General features: G+C 43.5%; 1 protein-coding gene across 6 annotated transcripts in view; it reads left to right on the top strand.

Annotated features, from left to right (window-relative positions):
• LOC139342740 (ryanodine receptor 3-like) overlaps positions 1 to 20,290 on the top strand; it is a 98,957-nt gene that overhangs the window by 62,516 nt on the left and 16,151 nt on the right. For 3 of the 6 annotated variants that reach the window (XM_070979985.1, XM_070979987.1, XM_070979990.1), the window contains 36 exons: positions 1,077 to 1,350; positions 1,515 to 1,629; positions 2,303 to 2,435; positions 3,272 to 3,375; positions 3,547 to 3,682; positions 3,960 to 4,146; positions 4,288 to 4,396; positions 4,482 to 4,602; positions 5,151 to 5,320; positions 6,349 to 6,569; positions 6,857 to 6,947; positions 7,844 to 7,984; positions 8,588 to 8,751; positions 8,884 to 8,962; positions 9,503 to 9,592; positions 9,687 to 9,833; positions 10,496 to 10,558; positions 10,704 to 10,779; positions 11,069 to 11,192; positions 11,330 to 11,445; positions 11,537 to 11,604; positions 11,717 to 11,838; positions 12,012 to 12,061; positions 12,827 to 12,887; positions 13,808 to 14,046; positions 14,427 to 14,508; positions 14,614 to 14,744; positions 15,047 to 15,370; positions 15,767 to 16,007; positions 16,096 to 16,183; positions 16,279 to 16,371; positions 16,847 to 16,861; positions 17,712 to 17,882; positions 17,972 to 18,031; positions 18,122 to 18,256; positions 18,600 to 18,712. In XM_070979985.1, the coding sequence (XP_070836086.1) occupies positions 1,077 to 1,350; positions 1,515 to 1,629; positions 2,303 to 2,435; positions 3,272 to 3,375; positions 3,547 to 3,682; positions 3,960 to 4,146; positions 4,288 to 4,396; positions 4,482 to 4,602; positions 5,151 to 5,320; positions 6,349 to 6,569; positions 6,857 to 6,947; positions 7,844 to 7,984; positions 8,588 to 8,751; positions 8,884 to 8,962; positions 9,503 to 9,592; positions 9,687 to 9,833; positions 10,496 to 10,558; positions 10,704 to 10,779; positions 11,069 to 11,192; positions 11,330 to 11,445; positions 11,537 to 11,604; positions 11,717 to 11,838; positions 12,012 to 12,061; positions 12,827 to 12,887; positions 13,808 to 14,046; positions 14,427 to 14,508; positions 14,614 to 14,744; positions 15,047 to 15,370; positions 15,767 to 16,007; positions 16,096 to 16,183; positions 16,279 to 16,371; positions 16,847 to 16,861; positions 17,712 to 17,882; positions 17,972 to 18,031; positions 18,122 to 18,256; positions 18,600 to 18,712 (4,654 nt within the window). The remainder of the gene's footprint in view (positions 1 to 1,076; positions 1,351 to 1,514; positions 1,630 to 2,302; positions 2,436 to 3,271; positions 3,376 to 3,546; positions 3,683 to 3,959; positions 4,147 to 4,287; positions 4,397 to 4,481; positions 4,603 to 5,150; positions 5,321 to 6,348; positions 6,570 to 6,856; positions 6,948 to 7,843; positions 7,985 to 8,587; positions 8,752 to 8,883; positions 8,963 to 9,502; positions 9,593 to 9,686; positions 9,834 to 10,495; positions 10,559 to 10,703; positions 10,780 to 11,068; positions 11,193 to 11,329; positions 11,446 to 11,536; positions 11,605 to 11,716; positions 11,839 to 12,011; positions 12,062 to 12,826; positions 12,888 to 13,807; positions 14,047 to 14,426; positions 14,509 to 14,613; positions 14,745 to 15,046; positions 15,371 to 15,766; positions 16,008 to 16,095; positions 16,184 to 16,278; positions 16,372 to 16,846; positions 16,862 to 17,711; positions 17,883 to 17,971; positions 18,032 to 18,121; positions 18,257 to 18,599; positions 18,713 to 20,290) is intronic. The other 3 variants (XM_070979986.1, XM_070979988.1, XM_070979989.1) reach the window with 1 other exon arrangement.

Consider the following 20,290-nt stretch of genomic DNA (forward strand, 5'->3'; position numbering starts at 1 on the left):
TTCTTTCCCATCGAACAGAAGAAAACAAGTTGCTGAACCACAGCTTGATTACCTCTGCAGAGGTGGCCGGTGCGCGCGTGCAGTCCGATTAGCTTAACTCAAGCCACGCGAGAGACTTTGATGGAGCTGTCTGTCTTTTTCTGTTCCATGTTTGAGGTCTTATTTGCATCAGTGAGCCAGTTGAATTGAGTCTCTCTTTTTTTTGTGCTTGTGTCAAAATTGGAGCACCCAGTCAAGTGGAGGCATTGGTCTAATAGAGCTTTGTGTTGAGTGTGTGTGTTGATACATATGCATGGATGTGTGTATTTATGGGATGGATGATGTGCCTTGGTGTGACCTCGGTTAATGGAGGGAAGGTTATAGGATATTTATCCCTTAAAGCCAATAATATGCAAGAAGGATTACAAGACAATGCAGTGAGCGCTTCACTGCTGAAGCAAGTCTTTCTCTGCTATTTTTAAGGCAAATCTTCCTGTTACAAGTCAGAAAAGCGTGTATTTTTTTAACCAATATTCCCCATCATGATTAATAATTCTGTAATCCCACACATCTCCATTAGAAGTTCAGGGTAATAATGCAGAATCGAAGATATCTGAAAGCAGCATACTGTCAGGGGATACTTAACTATGCAACAATAAGCTGTGCTAATCAATAATGTCTTTTTAACAAATGATCAAATTACTGTGTGCGATGTGAAAAGGCTCATTTATATTAATGGACCCACAGAGAATTAGTATCCAACTGCAGCTCCCTTCAGCTCTGCTGAGCTTCTTTCAACTCATTGTTTTGGTTTTGTTTTACTCTCACCATGTTGTCCAGCAGAAGTTCTGACATAAAGAGTTCTGATAAACTGACTGTACGCCTCCTACCACCAACCATCTCTCACTTGAGTTCCCCTTCAGAGTTTTATGCAAACTGTATCTGATCCCAGCCAGTCAGTCTCCTGTCATAAATGATTTACTTCACACCTTTACTTAAATGGTCATTAGCATATTCTTTTTTTATTTAGTAGTTCTCTTCAAAATCCACTTTATAAAAAGAAATAATGGATCATCTTTGCCCAACTTTCTTTCCAGCCAATCTGAAGGAGCTGATCTCTCAGACGATGGTCAGCTGGGCCCAGGAGTGTCACATCCAGGATCCAGAGCTGGTCCGCAAGATGTTCAGCCTCCTGAGGAGGCAGTATGACAGCATCGGGGAGCTGCTCCGGGCCATGAGGAAGACTTACACCATCAGTGCCGCCTCAGTCCAGGACACCATCAACCTCCTGGCCTCCCTGGGTCAGATCAGATCTCTGCTATCTGTTCGTATGGGGAAAGAGGAGGAAAAGCTCATGATTGATGGACTTGGGTAGGTTGTGGTTGCCTCATATCAGCTCTAAAATATGTTTGAATTATTGGCTTAAAAATCTTCATGTTTCTGGTTTTGTTATTCTTAGCCATACTGGTGTGGCACACCATGCACTGTGCTTTTAGTGAATGTTAATTATCCATTGTATCTTTTTTCCTCTCCAGAGACATCATGAACAACAAGGTGTTCTACCAGCACCCCAACCTAATGAGAATACTGGGAATGCATGAGACCGTCATGGAGGTCATGGTCAATGTGCTCGGAGGAGACAAGTCGCAGGTTTAACAACTTCTGCCTCTATATTTATCTCTGCTCACACGGGCTTTAAAGAGGTGCAACAGCAGAGTTCACAGCACCACCTCGCCAGAAATGATGATGCTCATTGAGAGAGTCTGTGTATTAGTCCAGTTTTGCATGTTATCATTTCCGTGTGTGAAGCATGGTCATGCAGGGTGAGCGTGCATTAATGAAGATGTGGTCCCAGTAGGTGGGCTTTCTCCTCAGGCTGGCAGTCTGGTAGGGAGGGCAGAAAGGGCAGAGTGAGGCTGGCTGGTTGGACAGCTGTGTGAAGGTGTCAGGCTTTTTACACTTTAATTAGGAACAAAGACTTGCGGGGGAACTTTAGCGCACCAAGCTTGAAAAAAAGCAACAGTATCCCAGAATGAGGCAAGAACCTCTCCAAAACCACATTGTGTCAAATTAGTTTTGTCTTTGGGGGTTGACAAATTGTTAGCAGTCTGGACATGAACATATTCTGCTGTATTTCTCTTTATAAAGGCATTAGACTGTTTCCTGAGAAATAGTACAGGACAAAATGTACTTGTGCTTTGTAATTTGTCACTAACTCTTCTGAAGTGCAGCAATCTTGGTTGTGATTTTATTACATTTGTCTTCTTTTATAAAGCCAGGGATGATGTTTGGCCCTACTTAGTCTGTATGTGCCATTCCACAGGAAATTGCCTTCCCCAAGATGGTGGCAAGCTGCTGTCGCTTCCTGTGCTACTTCTGCCGGATCAGCCGTCAGAACCAGAAAGCTATGTTCGACCACCTCAGCTACCTGCTGGAAAATAGTAGTGTGGGGCTCGGTGGGTACACCTCTGTATGCCTCTGTTTAGCTGCAAATCTTACTAGCATCCATCATGCTACTTTGCGATGAGTCCACTGACTACTGATGCTGTGCTATGCCATTATTTTACTGGATGAAGATGCTCCGACTCAAGCAGGAATCAACAAAAGTGTACATGCTAGATGCTAGAAGATTATGTTGTATGTTATTCCTGTAAAGTGCAAACATGCATCCAGGATCCAGCACCAGGACGGATGAAATGGGAATTTTACAAACTGCCAGCATTTTCATAATATGGGTTACACATTTTAATCATCTCTTTAGCTCATATATATTAGCCTCACGCCTTAAAAGACGTGCTTTGTGAGTCTGAGTGCTGAGAACTCATGTGTCATTCTGTTAGAAGATGGCGGTGCCACAGTCACAGAGAGCACCCTGCTGAGGCGAGCGTGTCTCCCCTGGATGCATACACATATGCACCCAGTTATGAATACACACTTACACACACCTGACAAATTGCTCTGTTATGTGCAAAATAAAAATGAACACTAAGAATAAAATCTTTAATACTTGCATTAAAATTCCACAAGAAATATACAAGCTGTAACTACACTGTCATAGATGACGTGTTTGTGTGCAAAGTGCTACATAAACCCTGTTGAACCTGTGTAAGTGTTTATTGCTTTAGTAAACTTTTACAGTATCCAGATCAGCTGTCAGGAATATGTTTGAGGGAGTGGAAACACTGCCCCCTGCTGTTTGTGCAACACACACACGAAATATGACCACAGATACAGGCTAACCAAAGATACAACAGAGTAATGGTTGTCTCTATGGGTGTCCTTTGTATTGTAGCTTCACCAGCTATGAGGGGCTCCACTCCTCTAGATGTGGCAGCTTCCTCTGTGATGGACAATAACGGTCTGGCTCTGGCACTGGAAGAACCTGATCTAGACAAGGTAAGACACAGCCCTCGTGCTGCCTTGCTGTGTATACGCTTGATGTAAAGCCAGTGTCAATAAATATCTGGAGATCTTCACATGCATACACTAGGATTTTAATGCACCTAGGATGATGAAATGAGAAAACTTGATAAGTGTTAATCTATATGGAATATGCTGTACCTGTAGGTGGTCACCTACCTTGCAGGCTGTGGCCTCCAGAGCTGTCCAATGCTCCTGGCTAAAGCTTATCCAGACATCGGCTGGAACCCCATTGAGGGGGAGCGTTACCTTTCCTTCTTGCGGTTTGCTGTCTTCGTCAATGGTATGTCTGCAGTCACCATTCGGTCCCTTTCTTTCTGTCTCTCACTCTCTCTTTCTCTTCATTATTTTACCGTATCTCTGTGTAAACATGTAGAAAAGGCTATCAAAGGTCCAACAATGGCTGAAAGATCTTTCCACTGCTTAAGACAAAGTCTGCCTGGTGTTGTGCCTGAGAGGTGTTTATGTTAGAGCCACAGTGTGTGTGTGCACTTAGTTTCCTTGCTGACATTAATTATGATTTGCTTGTTTGTACTCATATGATTTTATTTGTTTTCCAGGCGAGAGTGTGGAAGAGAACTCCAGCGTTGTGGTAAAGCTCCTCATCCGTCGTCCAGAGTGTTTTGGACCTGCCCTGAGGGGAGAGGGAGGGAATGGCCTGCTAGCCGCCATGAAGGAAGCCATCAAGATCTCTGAGACCCCGGCTTTGGACCTGCCGGGCTCTGTGCACGGAGTCAGCTCGGACGTGTAAGCCATCAAGATCAAGCAAAGCCTATCAAATCAATGCTGAGGACTCACCCTTGAGATTAGCTGCTTATCCCCCTCGCCTTTGCGTCTTTGCTCTGATGCCCTTTAAAAATTTCCTGTTTTCACTATCCCCACCGTTAGGTCTGCTGATGGTGAGGATGAGGAGGAGGTGGTACACATGGGCAATGCCATCATGTCCTTCTACTCTGCGCTGATTGACCTGTTGGGACGCTGTGCCCCAGAGATGCATGTATGTTTGGTAGCAATTCTGAATTTATTTGTCTTTTTTCACGGACAGATTTTCCCCATTTTCACTTTCTTTTTCTCTTCTTCAGCTCATCAACAAGGGGAAAGGTGAAGCTCTACGTATTCGTGCCATCCTGCGCTCTCTGGTGCCCACTGAAGACCTTGTGGGGATTATCAGCATACCTCTCAAAATGCCCATTGTCAACAAAGGTACTGGTCAGGATGATCCACACATCTTTACCCTTCCATCAGAGGACACCTCCTATTCATTTGCATGTTACCACAGGATATCCAGCTCATGTGAAAGGACAATGGTTACGAAAGTCTGCACACTCAGTGAAAGGTGGACCGGTTATTGATCTCATCTCACCGCTCATGCCTTTTTAATCAGCACAACGCTTTACTGCACACTCTTATAGCTCTGAGTAAGCCAGATCATTTCTATAGCGAGCTGTCTTGCTCTATTGATTGATCGGCATAAGTATGGCAAGACGTGCCTCTTAAATCTGCTGCTCAGAGCACTACCACAAGGCTCTGTCAGCAGGCCAAGAGTGAAGACAGTGAGCTGTGATTCCAGCACCAGAAAACTCTCATTCACATGCTGCTGAATGCTGCCTAATGAATACACATGACTCCCCTAATCAGAAAAGACTTGCTATAATGTACTGTAGGCTGTTCTCAGGGTATTTCGCTGCTTCACACCTGTGTGTTTTACTCCTTGTGTTGTGCCTGCCTTTTCCTGTCTAAATCTTTCTCAGATGGCTCGGTGACAGAGCCGGACATGTCAGCTAGCTTCTGTCCAGATCACAAGGCCCCCATGGTGCTGTTTTTGGACAGGGTGTATGGCATCGAGGACCAGAGCTTTCTGCTTCACCTGCTTGAAGTGGGCTTCCTTCCTGACCTGAGGGCTGCTACCTCTCTGGATACGGTAGGTAAAGCTGACAAGAACGTGGAAGAGAAGCAACAAATGGCCAGTCTCTATAACACCAACTTCATCAAGGATTTCAGGATCAATATCATCGGGCAACCTTTTATACTAATGAAGAGCTCCTCCTTAAGCCTTGGTCCTAGTTTCTCTTTGGTTGATTAATGTAATTCGTCTTTACCCTGATGAACTAAAAGTTTATTGAGTTTAAAGCAGATTAACAAAATCAGTGGAATAAAAACCTTGCTTGTTCAACTCTTGTTCAACACGATATTTTTGGAAGTTTATTTAAAGCACAGCAGCACACAAGGGAGTCATTTTGAGCACCTGGCCTGCAATAAAGTGTTTCGTGAGCTGGAGTCTCTATGTGTGTGTAAGATGTCTACAGTGCAGTAGTTTGGTAGTTCCATAGACAGCGAGGAGAATGCAGGGTGAAGGCTTGCATCTCTCTGTAGTTTTGTTTTTGGCTCTGGAGGTGTCTGCCCTGGTCAACAGTGTTAATATGGCTGAAGATAAGACTATTGCTCAACCCCCGGCTGTCATCTCTGATGTCAAGCAAAACAAAGTGCTGCTCACACTGACAGATACTCATGCTAATTGAATCTGCAGCATGTGTGATGCTCTGACATCAGGGAACGTTTTAGTGTTGTTTGTGGTTGTAATAGTGCAATACTCTTTGCTTTAGCTCGCTAACATGTTTTACAAGATCGTTTTATACTATTCATTTAAATGGTGCTCTTCATCAAATGCACTCTTTCATATTAAAGAGAGACTTTTGTTTGAGCAGAGGATACTGTGACCACAGGTAGCAATTGTGGGATAATTATAAATGCTAAAATATCAGCTTAGGAATAGCCCAAGAGTCATAAAGCCACCGTTAGCTACAGGTAGAGTAAGGCTATAGCAGCAAACTGCTAGCAACATAAAACTTTCTTTTGTTTGAAAATGTCTTGTTTCTTCTTTCTAAAGCTACATGAAGTAATGTCATCACTGTCACATGCTGTATGACCTGTGACCCTTTCTTTCTACAGGAGGGTCTATGTACCACAGAGACAGCCTTGGCCATGAACCGCTACATTGGCTCAGCCCTGCTACCCCTCCTCACCCGCTGCGCTCCTCTCTTTGCCGGCACTGAGCACTACGCCACCCTTATTGACTCCACTCTGCATACCATCTACCGCCTCTCTAAAGGCCGCTCACTCACCAAGGCCCAGAGAGATGCCATAGAGGAGTGCCTGCTGGCTGTATGCAAGTGAGGAACATATGAAACTCTCTATTAGTGGAATTAAAAGTTTTCTGTCGGTTGTGGCCATTTTTTTTGGACTAGTGATAAAATACCATACACCTGTGGTATCTCAGCTGGTCAGTCGTTTATATCTTTATCTGCTTTCTAATAAAACTCCATTATAGCTCAGGGCCTGGTTTCCCTGAACATTCCTCTAAATCAGTGAGATAAAAATGGTTAGTGTGTGAAGATGTTCTGGTTAAAGCCGGCCCAGGGCAGCAGCACTCTTAAGTCTCTCTCACTTCATTCTGCAGGCACCTTCGCCCCTCCATGCTGCAGCAGCTCCTGCGCCGCCTCGTCTTTGATGTGCCCTTGCTGACTGATTACTGCAAGATGCCTCTCAGGGTGGGCAACAATATTCTCCACTTTTCTCACCTCTTTTTAAATCCCTTTGCCATCCTATCTCTTGTCTTCATCTCATTTGGCTTGTTGCCTTACATTGCATGCCTCAGTTTCAGTTGTTTCCTGTCTGTCTCATTATCTGCCTTGTCTTTTCTTCTTTTTTTTTTCTTCTTCTCGACATAATCTAGTTTTTGTTTTGTCAGTGTGGTCACTGCTTAATAACGCTTTACTACCTTAATTGATCAAATTGTCTGCTCTATGTCGGGGGGGTACCAACACCTTATTTCCGCCAGCTCTGTTGCAGGTGTATCTTCAATGTACTGGTGTTCACCGCTCCCTCTGTCTCACACACACACACACACACACACACACACACACACACACACACACACACACACACACACACACACACACACACACACACACACACACACACACACACACGCACACACACACACACACTCTCAAGGTGCACATTTCTTACATACCCATGCAGTTAATCACCTGGTGTGGATGAAGTGGGCAGCTACAGGAGGGAAAACAATGGGATGAAGTATTGGACTGTGTGATTGCAGGCTTGCTGGCTCCACTGCTGCGCTCCATCCGTCTGGCCACACGAGAGAAATACTGGAGATGTAATAGGTTGTGACTGGCCTGTGCAATGGTGGACACACTTGTTCTATACTTTCATGTACACGTTTGGATTTCATTTGTGCAGAGTGTGGGCGAGCTGATTTCCTTTGAGGTGCTTTTTGCTGTTAATGCATGGCCCAGTGCCAGTGTGTTGTGAGTATGTGTACAGGCTGCATGCTTGTCCTGCCAGTTAACTGTCCTGTTTACTAATTCTGTGTATTTATTACTCTACTTGTCTTGACCTTTGCCCTATGTGTGTCCTCCAGCTGCTGACCAATCACTATGAGCAGAACTGGAAGTACTACTGCCTCCCATCGGGCTGGGGCAGCTACGGCACAGCATCCGAGGATGAACTACTGCTCACCAAGAAAATCTTTTGGGGAGTATTTGATTCTCTGTCACAGAGGGTGAGGAATCACACATGTATTGCATTTTTTTTTTTTCTTATCCTTTTCAATTTCAGAGTGACTTCATCATTTCCTGAGCAACAGTCATTCATGTGTTTGGCAAGAGGCTGACGTTTTGCAAGAGAGTGTAATCCCACAAATGCTCTTCAGGAGTGACAAACAGTTAAATAAAAGTCACCTAATTCATCACAGTCTTTGTGAACATGTATGTATGTGAGGGACTCATTGGCACCGATATTCCAAGGTCTGTTTGTGGTGCAGATGGCTGGACTCAGCACATCTCTCTAAATGCACACTCATGAAAGGAGGCTGTGCAAAGGGCCAGCCTGAAAACATCAATATCTCGACAGCCATCATTGATCCAAAGCCTCTAGCATGCTGGTTCTCCAGCTTTTAGAATAATTCTTCATTAACGTCTCTTCCGCTGGCTCCTGCACTGTTACACTTAGGCTGGAGAGGCTGCATGGCTTTATTTAAGTCCCACCTTAAATGAACAGCAAAACAAATTACTTGTATTGGTTAAATAAGAATAGACTGCTTAAAGAGGATTTTAAGAGCTAAGTTTTGCATTTACTCTGTAGCTTTCTTCCTCTCACCCTGCAGAAATATGACCCAGAGCTATTCAAGATGGCCATGCCTTGCCTCAGCGCCATAGCTGGAGCTTTGCCACCAGATTACGTGGACACCTCCATTAGTACCACTGTGGAAAAGCCTGTTTCCGTCGATGCTCAGGGCAACTTTGACCCCAAACCCATCAATACTGCTAAGTAAGCTATGTTCAAATCAGACATCAGTGACAAATATAGTACCAGCCAGACTTATTATTATTATACCTGACTGTGCAAGACTCCCCTAACATGCATTTGCATATACATACATTGTCACACTCTTTTTTTCAGCATTGCTCTTCCGGAGAAGCTTGAGCACTTTGCCAACAAATATGCAGAGCATTCCCATGAGAAATGGTCAGCAGAGAAGGTGAGGCCAAAGATAAGAGCTTTTGCGTGGGAAAATGTGTATTAAATAGCACAGTATTCAACTTGGAACAAGTCATGAGTGTTGTAAAAAAGAAAAGGAGAGGACACTTAAAATGAAATACTGCATGCAAAATCATCAGGAAAGCATCTAAACCTTTTCAAAGTGAAAAAAATCAGTTCAGATCAGTATCTCGATATGGTTCTTTTTCCAGTATCGCAGCATTGTTTCTTTTGGTGATGCCTCTTTGTTGTTATTATTAAAAGGGATACTCTGGGCATGCTGACAATAATGGTGATAGTCTCTGTGTAGAAGGCCCCTGCTCTCTTATGTGCCAACTGCTTAGCCTGCATTGTTGCATCTGTCAGAAAATGTAACAAGAGCTGAGGACAGCAAGAACTGAATGTACCAGGACTCCTTAATGCGTTATGCATACTTAATCTCTTACCCAGTCTTCCAAATAATAAATTGTGTCCTTAAGGGACTCCCTGGCAATGAAGATTGCTTTCACCTTTGCACACCTCCTCTGTGCTTGTGCCTCAGGTGCTGCTTGGATGGAAATATGGAGACTGTGTAGATGAAAAGGCCAAGATTCACCCTCAGCTCAGGACCTACAAAGCCCTGACAGAGAAGGTAAAGAATATCGAATGTGAGATTTGTGGAAAATGTTAACATTGAAGATTGAGGCGTCTGGGCTCAGTCCTTGTTCTCTGTTTCTGTGCTTCAGGAGAAAGAGATTTACAGATGGCCAATTAGAGAGTCCCTGAGGAGTATGCTGGCAATGGGATGGAGCATCGACAGGACCAAGGATGGAGAAAGCATGTCTCAGCAGAGGGAGAGTGAGAAAATGAGAAAGATCTCTCAGGTTTCACAGGTACACTGCAAAGAGTATGACAAACACTAACATCATGTGTGCTGTCTTCAAGGAACATTTGAAAAACAACCTTTTCATCAACAGACCATTAAGATATGCTACAAGTAGAATGCTCATAAAATTATGTCTATTTCTCCACAAAATTGTCTTTCTCTGGTATGAAGTATGATGATGTCTTCAGAATTGTCGATGTTTAAGTTGCTTTGGTCAATTTTGAATTTGTACTGCTACCACTGTGAGCGCCATAAGCTGGACCTTTCAACCATTTATCCATTACCATTAGCAAACTACTTCAACTGTTTATTTAATTTAGCTAACGTTAACTATTTCAGCTGTTTATTCAGCAATTTTAGCCAACAATTTCAACAGTTTTTCTTTAATTTGAGCTTTAGCAATGCCAACTATTGATATTTCAACTGTTTATTTAGTGCACTTTTGGCAGCTGTTACGTATGCAGTTGTAAACATTCAGATCACACAGTTATTTTCTGTGGACACAAAGCTTGTTTTGTAGCTAATCTCCTTGCATAATAGATTGAAAGCCTAAAGCCACAGAATAATCCTTTCACAAATGCAATGAAAGCAGAAATTTTGTGTTATCAAAGTATTGATTTAAACTAATTTTGTCTCACTATAAATCTGCATCTTTTTGAACATCTCCAGGCAAATGGATTCAATCCGAGCCCAATAGACACAAGCAATGTTGTTCTATCCAGAGAATTGCAGGTGAGTGAACTCATGTTTTTGTTCTTTTTAACAAACGATCCCTCAGTCTGAGTATGAGATGAAAAGCAATATTTCCTGAATGAGCATGAGTAACGTGGACTGGGCATGCTTCTCACTGAGATGTACTGTTTGTCTTTGGTCCAAGGGGATGGTGGAGGTGGTGGCTGAAAATTACCATAACATCTGGGCCAAGAAGAAAAAGAGTGACCTTGGAAGCAGAGGTGATTCGCTAATGAAGTCAATCATAGTCAATGCATATTATGTAGAGGTACCTGCAAATCAGAGAGGAAGGGACAGTGTGTGATGTGGGTGGATGTGAAGTGCCTCTCGGTTGTTGCAGTGTTTATATCCTTGTGAGCATAAGCATGTGTCTGCCTCGCTGGGCTTGACTAAATAGGTCCAGCTGAGTGGTACACCCAAAGCATGTCACCATCTGCCTTCACACAGACACACAGCAGAGAGCCGTGGTTGGTCAAGTCTTACTAAACACTGGGTTGTCTGCGGTTTCAGGTGGGGGAACGCACCCTCTGTTGGTGCCATATGACACACTGACAGCCAAGGAGAAGGCCCGCGATCGAGAGAAGGCTCAGGACCTTTTCCGATTCCTGCAGATCAATGGCTATAGCATCACAAGGTCTCTTTCTTTACACTACCTTCTAACTTCCTTTTCATTGGTGTTACTGTCAGTGGAGTCTTTTATCAAACACTGTTAAAAGGAAATCGAGTGATATTATGGTGCTGATTTATAGCTAATATTTTATTGTGTTGCAGAGGTTTGAAGGACTTGGAGCAGGATTCTTCTTCTATGGAGAAGAGGTTTGCTTACAAGTTCCTCAAGAAGCTGCTCAAGTATGTTGACTCAGCTCAGGAGTTCATCGCTCACCTGGGTATGGTAATATTACATTGGACCTGACTATGAGAGACTTAAGTAGTCTTGTTACCTACTGATGAATATGTATTTTTATGTTCTCAATCCAGAGGCCATGGCTGCCAGTGGCAAAACAGACCGGTCCCCTCATGAACAAGAAATCAAGTTTTTTGCCAAAGTAAGGAGGTGATCTAAATAAGGATACTGCACATACAGTATATCGATAACTCTTTCAAATTCAGTTTCCATCAACCTGATCTGATCTTGTCATCATCAATGTCCTCCTTCAGGTTCTCCTTCCTCTCATCGACCAGTACTTTAAGAACCACTCCCTCTACTTCCTCTCCTCCCCCAATAAGAACCTGAGCAGTAGCGGATACGCCTCCAACAAGGAGAAGGAGATGGTCACCAGGTACACAATGAAAACCCTTTCATCCACATACAGCAATATAGCATGACTATTACTCTTTGCCATTCTTTACTTAAAATCCTGAACTCATAATCTTAATTACTAATCTTCTTTCCAAGAATTTACTCACTGCAGTTGTCTGATTTCCTTCCTTTGTCTGTCCATCACACCTCCAGCCTGTTTTGTAAACTGGCAGCTCTTGTCAGACATAGGATTTCTCTCTTTGGTAAGCTTATTACTACTGACTGGTCAGCAGTGAGCGTGTGTCTGTGCCTGTGTGTGTGTGTGTGTGTGTATACTGTATGTGCACTCATGTTTGCGTGTGCCCATATGCCCGTATGTGTGTGTTGTAAAAGTGAGTGCCTGTCGTATTATGATGTGTCACGTTACCTTACTTTAAGAAAGCGGCTCTGCTGCTGACCCTGTGTCTCATCAGGTGATATTAAAGGGGATTTTCTGACCTTGGCTGGACAATAAAGTTGAAGTTAAAGTGCAAAGGCAGGCTAGCTGTTACTCTAGCTAACTGGCTGCTCACTGTAGCTTAATATTTATTGTACAGACGTGAGAGTGGCGTCAATCCTCTCAGCTAACTCTCAGCAAGAAAGCTAATAGACGTATTTTTCAAAATGTTGAACTATTCCTTTAAACAAGAGCAATTTTGAGCCCCTGCGACTGAAATATGATTGGTTATTCAGATTTTAGGCTTTGAAAGTTCAGTTCAATCAACTAAACTACTGAATTTGTTACTTTAACCATCATGCCATTAACCACAGTGGGTATCTTGCATCTACTTGAGGTGATAAACTAGATATTCATGCACTAAACTTAACTGAGTCACCCATTTGATTGGAGGCTGCTGAGTGTGGTACTTATGCAGACAAGAACTCATTGCTGCCATGAGAGGCTCAGTTTAGGTCAAGAAAGTGGCCTTAAACACGGGTGACAGCGTGTGTGTTCACGTCATATTGATGGCTTTTGTGTTATCTTGTAGGGAGCGACTCCACTACCATTGTCAGCTGTCTGCATATCCTGGCACACACCCTGGACACCAGGTGAGTACAAGTTTGGCAGCGCTTAAGACTCACAAGGAACCTGGCACCGTTCAGTTTTCATCTTGAAAGGAAAAGTAGAAAAAATATTAAATTAAAAAATTTACATGTTGACAAAAGCCCCCGGCTCGATCGTCTGTGTTTAAACAATAATTGTCTGAGAAACCAATTACATTTTTCCTGTTTACAGCGATGACGTAGAATCTGACCTCTGTAAAACCCTGAAGAGGAGCATATTTGTCATGAGCATTTTCTTTTAAAGCGTAATTACTCTGGTGGCTTTTGGGAGGCACTGGCATTAACAAAGAGCATCCTTTGGCATTTAAATAAGCAAAACAAATTTCATACGCCACATGTTGCCCAAGGCTTATAGTGTTCTTAGACATAATGTGCTGCTTGTTAATGCAGCTCACACATAATGAGGCTAAATTGGCAATGTATTATTGTGTCTTGCTTGTGCTGAAGAGCTACAGCTGATGCCCACAGACTCTGTCTTTCATTTCTCCTTCCTACTGGGACACATCAAGGCTTAACAATGGGTAATTCATTTAGCACTGTTACGAACTGTGAAATGCTGAAAATGGACAGACTAATCATATTAATGCATTGTGCTATTTCAGAATGTCATTGAATATGTCGAAGCTCCAAACTCACCTTATTTAAATATCCACCTAGTTCATTAAATAAATCACTGATGTTTCGGTGTAAGAGCCATTAGCTTGATACTCACGTCTCATATTTCATGACTAAAACCTTCACATACAGTGAGAGTATAGTAATTTCATAGTGAGCATGTCCCACTGTGGGTAAACAGTGTTGTCCTTTGCATACAAAAGGCTATCCAGTGGTTTATTATAGCCCTGCCCTTGTGTATCTCCTCATTTGGCTCCAGTCGTTTATCACGCTCCCTTTCATTCCAACAGGACGGTGATGAAGTCGGGCTCCGAGCTTGTGAGGGTGGGGCTCAGGACGTTCTTTGAGAACGCCGCAGAGGACCTGGAGAAGACATTTGAAAACCTGAAGCTGGGGAAGTTCACTCACTCTCGCTCTCAGATGAAAGGGGTGTCGCAGAATATCAACTACACCACTGTTGCTCTGCTCCCCATTTTAACCGCTCTGTTTGAGCACATCACTCAACACCACTTTGGAGTCGACCTGCTTTGTGAGTCCTGACAGCAATGGGATGATCAAACATCAAATGTGCGAGAGGCTGCTAAAAAAACTGGAGTCAAGTGCCAATGTCAAGTTTGTTATAATACAGTGATTACAGGCGTCTTACATGGTGACACTATGGAACAAATTCCCCTTTGCCAAGTGCTTTGCTTTATAACATAATAGCTGCAAAACTAGTAGCATTTCCATCAGTCTCAGCTTTACTTATGATTATTAGCATGCTAACACACTAAACTAAGATGCTGAAGATTGTAAACTTCAACATCGGCATGTTGACAGTGTCTCTGTGAGCATATTAGTACAAGCTTCACAGATCCACTTGCATGGCTTTAGACTTAATCTTGTTCTAATTTTCTTTCTTTTTTCCAGTGGACGATGTCCAAGTATCCTGCTATCGAATCCTGACCAGTCTCTACGCACTGGGTACTGGAAAAAACATCTATGTAGAAAGGTATCTCAGCTTCACCATTGGGTTAATTGTTCAAAACTTCATTGACCGAACCCACTGCTATTCAGTGCAGCTTTCACCAACTCTCCTCATCTCTGTATCCCTCAGGCAGCTGCCAGCACTCGGTCAGTGTCTGGCCACCCTGGCTGGAGCCATGCCTGTAGCCTTCCTGGAGCCGCTGCTCAACACGTACAACCCCTGCTCCGTCTTTAATACCAAGAATGCCAGAGACAGAGCCAGTGAGTCATATGTAATCATTGTAGAATAGAAGAGTTTATTACCAGGGCTGGACCAAGGTTAGAAATCAAACAGCTATTATTATGGATTATGAACTTATCTGTGTTTTACAGCCAACTTATCATTTTGAGATGTTCTACAGTATAAGAAAAGACTTATCTATGTGTTTCCAGCACACTTACTGTGCTTAAATACGATTCAGTTTGAGAAACACCCCCTCCTCCATGAAACATATAATGAGAAAAATAGAATTTGATAACACAGACATTGTTTTAATCACACATGAACCCCTGCTGTGTTTCAGTCCTAGGCGTGCCAGACTCAGTCGAGGAGATGTGTCCCGGGATGCCGCGGCTGGAAGGTTTGATGAAGGACATCAATGACATGGCTGAGTCCGGAGCACGGTACACAGAGATGCCTCACGTTATCGAGGTGGTGCTGCCCATGTTGTGTAACTATCTGTCCTACTGGTGGGAGAGGGGGCCCGAGAACCAGCCAGCCAGCGGGGGCAGCATCTGCTGCACCACCGTCACCTCAGAGCACCTCAGCCTCATTCTCGGTAACATCCTTAAGATCCTCAACAACAACCTGGGCATCGATGAGGCCTCCTGGATGAAGAGGATCGCAGGTGGGCATGGGCTGCTGTAACAGCTCGTGATTATGAGGAGGAATGAATGCAGTGGTCATAGCCTGAGGGTGCACCAGATTGTCTCATTTTCTTTTTGTTTTACACCAACGTCAGATCCTGCCTCATTTCTTTATCTCTTTTATGTTTTTATTTTTCAAAATGACAGTGTTGTAGTTACCAATCTAGACCAGACACTTTAAAGCAAAACAGTGAAAGTTTAAAACAGGAAACTTAGTAAATGCAAAAGCTTTTATGGTTGAATTGATAACTTGGTATATTATTGTTTGGAAAATTAGGCATTATTTATGTGAAAGTGTTAGTTAAAATACCGGCAACTTCCTAATATACCTACACTTTGAACAACTCTAATAAAGTTTTCTCTCTTCCGCTGTTCAGTGTACGTGCAACCCATCATCAGCAAGGCCCGTACAGACCTGCTGAAGAGCCACTTCTTGCCTACACTGGAGAAGCTGAAGAAGAAGACGGTGAAGGTCGTGGCTGAGGAGGAGCTCTTGAAGGCAGACAGTAAAGGAGACACCCAGGAGGCTGAGCTGCTCATCTTGGACGAGTTTGCTGTACTCTGCAGGGACCTGTACGCCTTCTACCCCATGCTTATCCGCTATGTGGACAACAACAGGTTAGCTCCCTGTGTAGTGGATGATGGAGCTGTCTTTCAGGAGTTTGATGAGGAATTGGGACTGATGTATTAATCTCTGTCACTGCAGGTCGAGGTGGCTGAAAGAACCAGACGCTGACTCTAACGAGCTCTTCAGAATGGTCGCTGAGATATTTATCCTCTGGTGCAAGTCACATGTAAGTTTTCTCATCTCCATAGAACAAAACAGGCAGCCTTGTTGAAGGAGAACACTCATAAATCACAGCTGTTTTTCTTTGTCATTTGTTCCCAGAATTTCAAAAGAGAGGAGCAGAACTTTGTGGTCCAAAATGAAATCAACAATCTTTCCTTCTTGACTGGAGATAACAAAACCAAGATGTCTAAGGTAGGTTTTCTGTTTGCCAAGGAGCTCACCAACAAGTTTATTTCCTCATTCAGGTTGCAGAATGAAACCCTTTTAATCATGTGTAATGGCACACCCATCCACATGTCTGCATGCATGTATGAGCTGAGAAAGATCCAAAAATAAGTGGGATCATGACCGACTTTGACTTATGACTCCTTGTGTGTGTGTTTGTGTGTGTCTCTGTGTGAATTTATGCAACCATGATTGTGATGGTAGATGACAGAAACTTCTGTCCCTCAGAAAACAGTATTCCTCCATACCTTCAGCCCTGTCAGCTTTACAGGGGTTAGAACATTTTATTTCTTGTCTGCCTGGTTTAGCTGTTTAAAGGCAAACAAATGGTTTTCATTGCAAGTGCACGTCCATGCGGGGACTCTGTGCCTCCATTAACTGCCCTCTCATCATTTTCTTCAATCTGTCTTTCTCTTTCTGTCCCTCTCTCTGTCTCAAACAGTCCTTTAAGGAAAAGGTAGAGTGATGCAGTGCATGAGCTGTTTACCTGCCAGCTTATTGGCTTATGTGCTCCAGTCGGCAAGCAAAGAAGCCAATAGCTTGTGCCGCTGTGCTATATAATCTATAGTGTAGTTATACATCATGTCACCTGATTATTTGTGGTCTCCATTCATCACCATGCGTGACATGGTAACTTTGGTCTTTCCTCATTCCCTTATGGGTGGAACATGTCTCATCTGGAGTAATGAAGCCCAGCCCTTCTGTAGCAAATGATGTGATCACATGCCACTGGTGTGTTTGCAGTCGATGAATTGTGGTACCCCGGTGTGTTCGGCCAATAGTTTATCTCAAGCTATTTCAAGTTTTGTTGTGGTTCATGTGTGTGTACTGTAAGTGTAAGTGTGTGTATAAACATTGATATTGAAATGTGTGTTTTCACTGAGCCAGCTGCTTCAATTTGGCTCAGAAGTGTGAATTTTTCCCTCGCTGGTAACATCTCGCTGGTCTAACAGAGGCAGTCTGCTAGCTCCACTTTTCAGCTGAGGTGTGAAACTTCTTAATGCTTCAGTGGCACAGATTCTGTCTGGTCTCAGATTTTGCCAGGGCTGAAAAAATGTCTTAGTTGCCTCTGGCTTTTGTTCAAATGCAGTGTGAGTGCTTGCACTGTGAAGCAAGCTCCAATAAAATATTATTAAAGTATCAGTTTAAATACTCAGGAAGTGCTTTAGAGCAACATTAAATTTAGCAAAAAGAGGAAAAAAACAAGCTGTGTTGCATCAAAAGACCAGCATATTAAGCCGCCATTGTTTTTGGTTTTTTTTATTCCATATTGTGCTGTCTGATGTTATTACCATGATTTTCTTCAGTCTGGAGGACAAGATCAGGAGAGGAGACACAAGAAAAGGCGTGGTGAGTTCTACTCTATCCAGACCTCGCTGATTGTGGCCGCCCTGAAGAAGATGCTGCCCATTGGCCTCAACATGTGCACCCCAGGAGACCAAGAGCTCATCTCTCTAGCCAAGACTCGCTACCTCCTGGTGAGAGAACAAGAGCTCTTCTTTGAAACAGCTGCATTTCATATAACAAAGCTTAAATTTGACTTCCTATTCCTGCCGTTATTTAATAGAGAGACACAGACGAAGAGGTCAAAGAACATATTCATCAGAATCTACATCTACGAGAAAAGGTGAGCATGTCACAGAGGGTTTAGTGGTTGCTGTGCCTCCAAAGACTGTATATATTGTATTCAGTATCCTTTTTTGTAACACACTCTCAGTCAGAGGACCCGGCAGTTAGATGGCAGCTAAACTTGTACAAGGACATTGCAATAAGAAGCGAGGGGCCTCCAGACCCTGAGAGGGTGGTGGACCGTATCCAGAGGATCTCTGCTGCTGTCTTCTACCTGGAGCAGGTCGGGCTCAAACCATTATACATACCCAAACATATTATGATAAACAGTTGTGAAGGTGCAGGGTCACCAAGCATGCTTAATATTAATAATGAACTTTATTTTTCATAGCAACTTTCATGCAAGAAATTGTTTGCTGCCAGACGTGTTGCTTTGTAGGCAGTCATGACTTCTTTATATATGACAGTCATGGCTTTCTGGTGGTGGATTATCTGGACCAACCATTGAGGAAGCTGACTAAACGGCAGCTCTCAGTTATCAGAGATGATTTTTTTTCCTCAGGTTTACCTGGTAGAGAATGTCTTGATTAATAATCTTAACGCTGACTTTCTTCTACTACTATTAGGTGGAGCAACCGCTGAGATCCAAGAAATGTGTGTGGCAGAAGTTGCTGTCCAAGCAGAGGAAGCGAGCAGTCGTCGCTTGCTTCCGCATGGCTCCACTTTATAATCTACCAAGGTATGACTGTATACATTGCACCTGCACCCTCTATTCTTGTGCTGTTTTTAGCATGAAATTATGCTAAACAGCCACATGAATCCAAGATGACACCCCACATTCAACAGTAGCCGAGACCTCCCTGCGGTTCTACTAGCAGATGGGAAAATTGTGTCGCAAGCGCTGCAACATCACCTCTGTGTTTACTGGCCAAACCACAACACTTTCTTCTCCTGCCAGACTCACAACTCTCATTTCTGTCTTCTTGGGTTCTGACCCTGCATTAATGCACAGCCACCGTCGCCGCGTTTGTAGGACAAATGTCTGGCCCATAGCTGTTATCAAGGAGGAGAAAAAAAAGCGACACTGGCAATTTCATGCCCTGCTGCTCTGTAACTCAATCACAGGAAGTCAGGCAGAGAGCTACAGTAGGGAGGAAAACAATTATGAGGCCCAACCTGGGGGTGGCCATCTTCAATATGTGCTCAGACGATGCTGCCCGCCTGCCTGACAGCATGACTCATTTATTCAGAGTTGTTGACGGTGAAATATGACACAGCATAGTTAATTACTATTAGACAGTATTTACAATGCCGGCACAATTGACTGTTTTTGTTGGGAGTAATAGATTTGGGTTTGAGGGGTGGATGTGAAGCTTCTGGATAATGTCAACTGTAACTGAGTTTCACACATTCAGATGTCATCTTTTCTCTTTTGTCTCCCCATTGAGCCTTTGTTCTCTCCTCAATGTCACACTCTATTGTACCTCATCCCCTTAGGCACAAAAATAATAATTACTTCCTGAGTGCCTACCGACATATTTGGCTGGAGATAATGCATGAGAACACAGACTATGACAGTCTGCTCTCCATGCTGACGGTAACGTAGTGCTGACCCAATGTTGCTACTGTATGACCTTGCATACCTTTCTTAACCTCTCACTCTCCTCCAGGCACGGTTTATGCTGCAGATTTAACTCTCATCCAGATATTCCCGCTGGTTTTTCCTCTGGTTCACAACTGTACAGTAATGCAGTGAGTGAGCAAGTGTTTTCAAGGAATGGTTAAACATTTTGGAGTTATTCTCAATTGCTTTCTTACCAAAACTGAAATTACCTTAATTAAATTCTATACTGCTTTCATGTCTGTATGCCAAATATGAGCCTAGAGCCAACAGGCAGTTATTTTAAAAAGCTAAAAGGTGGCACAGTGGTTTGGTGGTAACATTGTCGCCTCACAGCTAGAAGGTCCCAGTTCGAATCCCGCTGGGGGCGCATCCACCATGCCTCCACCATGCCTTTGGTGCCTGCTGCTTGAGGAAAAATAAGGGCCTTTCTGTGTAGAGATTGCATGTTCTCCCTGTGTTCACTTGGGGATCCATAAATGGTGACAAATGAGTGCTGGGTCCCCGGGTGCCAGTCGACTGGCAGCCCACCGCTCCTGGTCTGCCGTAGAGGAAGGCCTGACCATGGATGGGTCAAAAAGCGGGAAAGAATTTCACAAATGCATGGCATGTGCAGTTTCCCCCTCAACTCTGCATGTTGTGTGTAAAACAATTGTAATAAAGGAATTCTTCTTCTTCTAAAAAACACGGTTAGAG

This window comes from Chaetodon trifascialis, chromosome 14 (assembly GCF_039877785.1).
Source record: "Chaetodon trifascialis isolate fChaTrf1 chromosome 14, fChaTrf1.hap1, whole genome shotgun sequence".
Lineage (NCBI taxonomy): Eukaryota > Metazoa > Chordata > Actinopteri > Chaetodontiformes > Chaetodontidae > Chaetodon > Chaetodon trifascialis.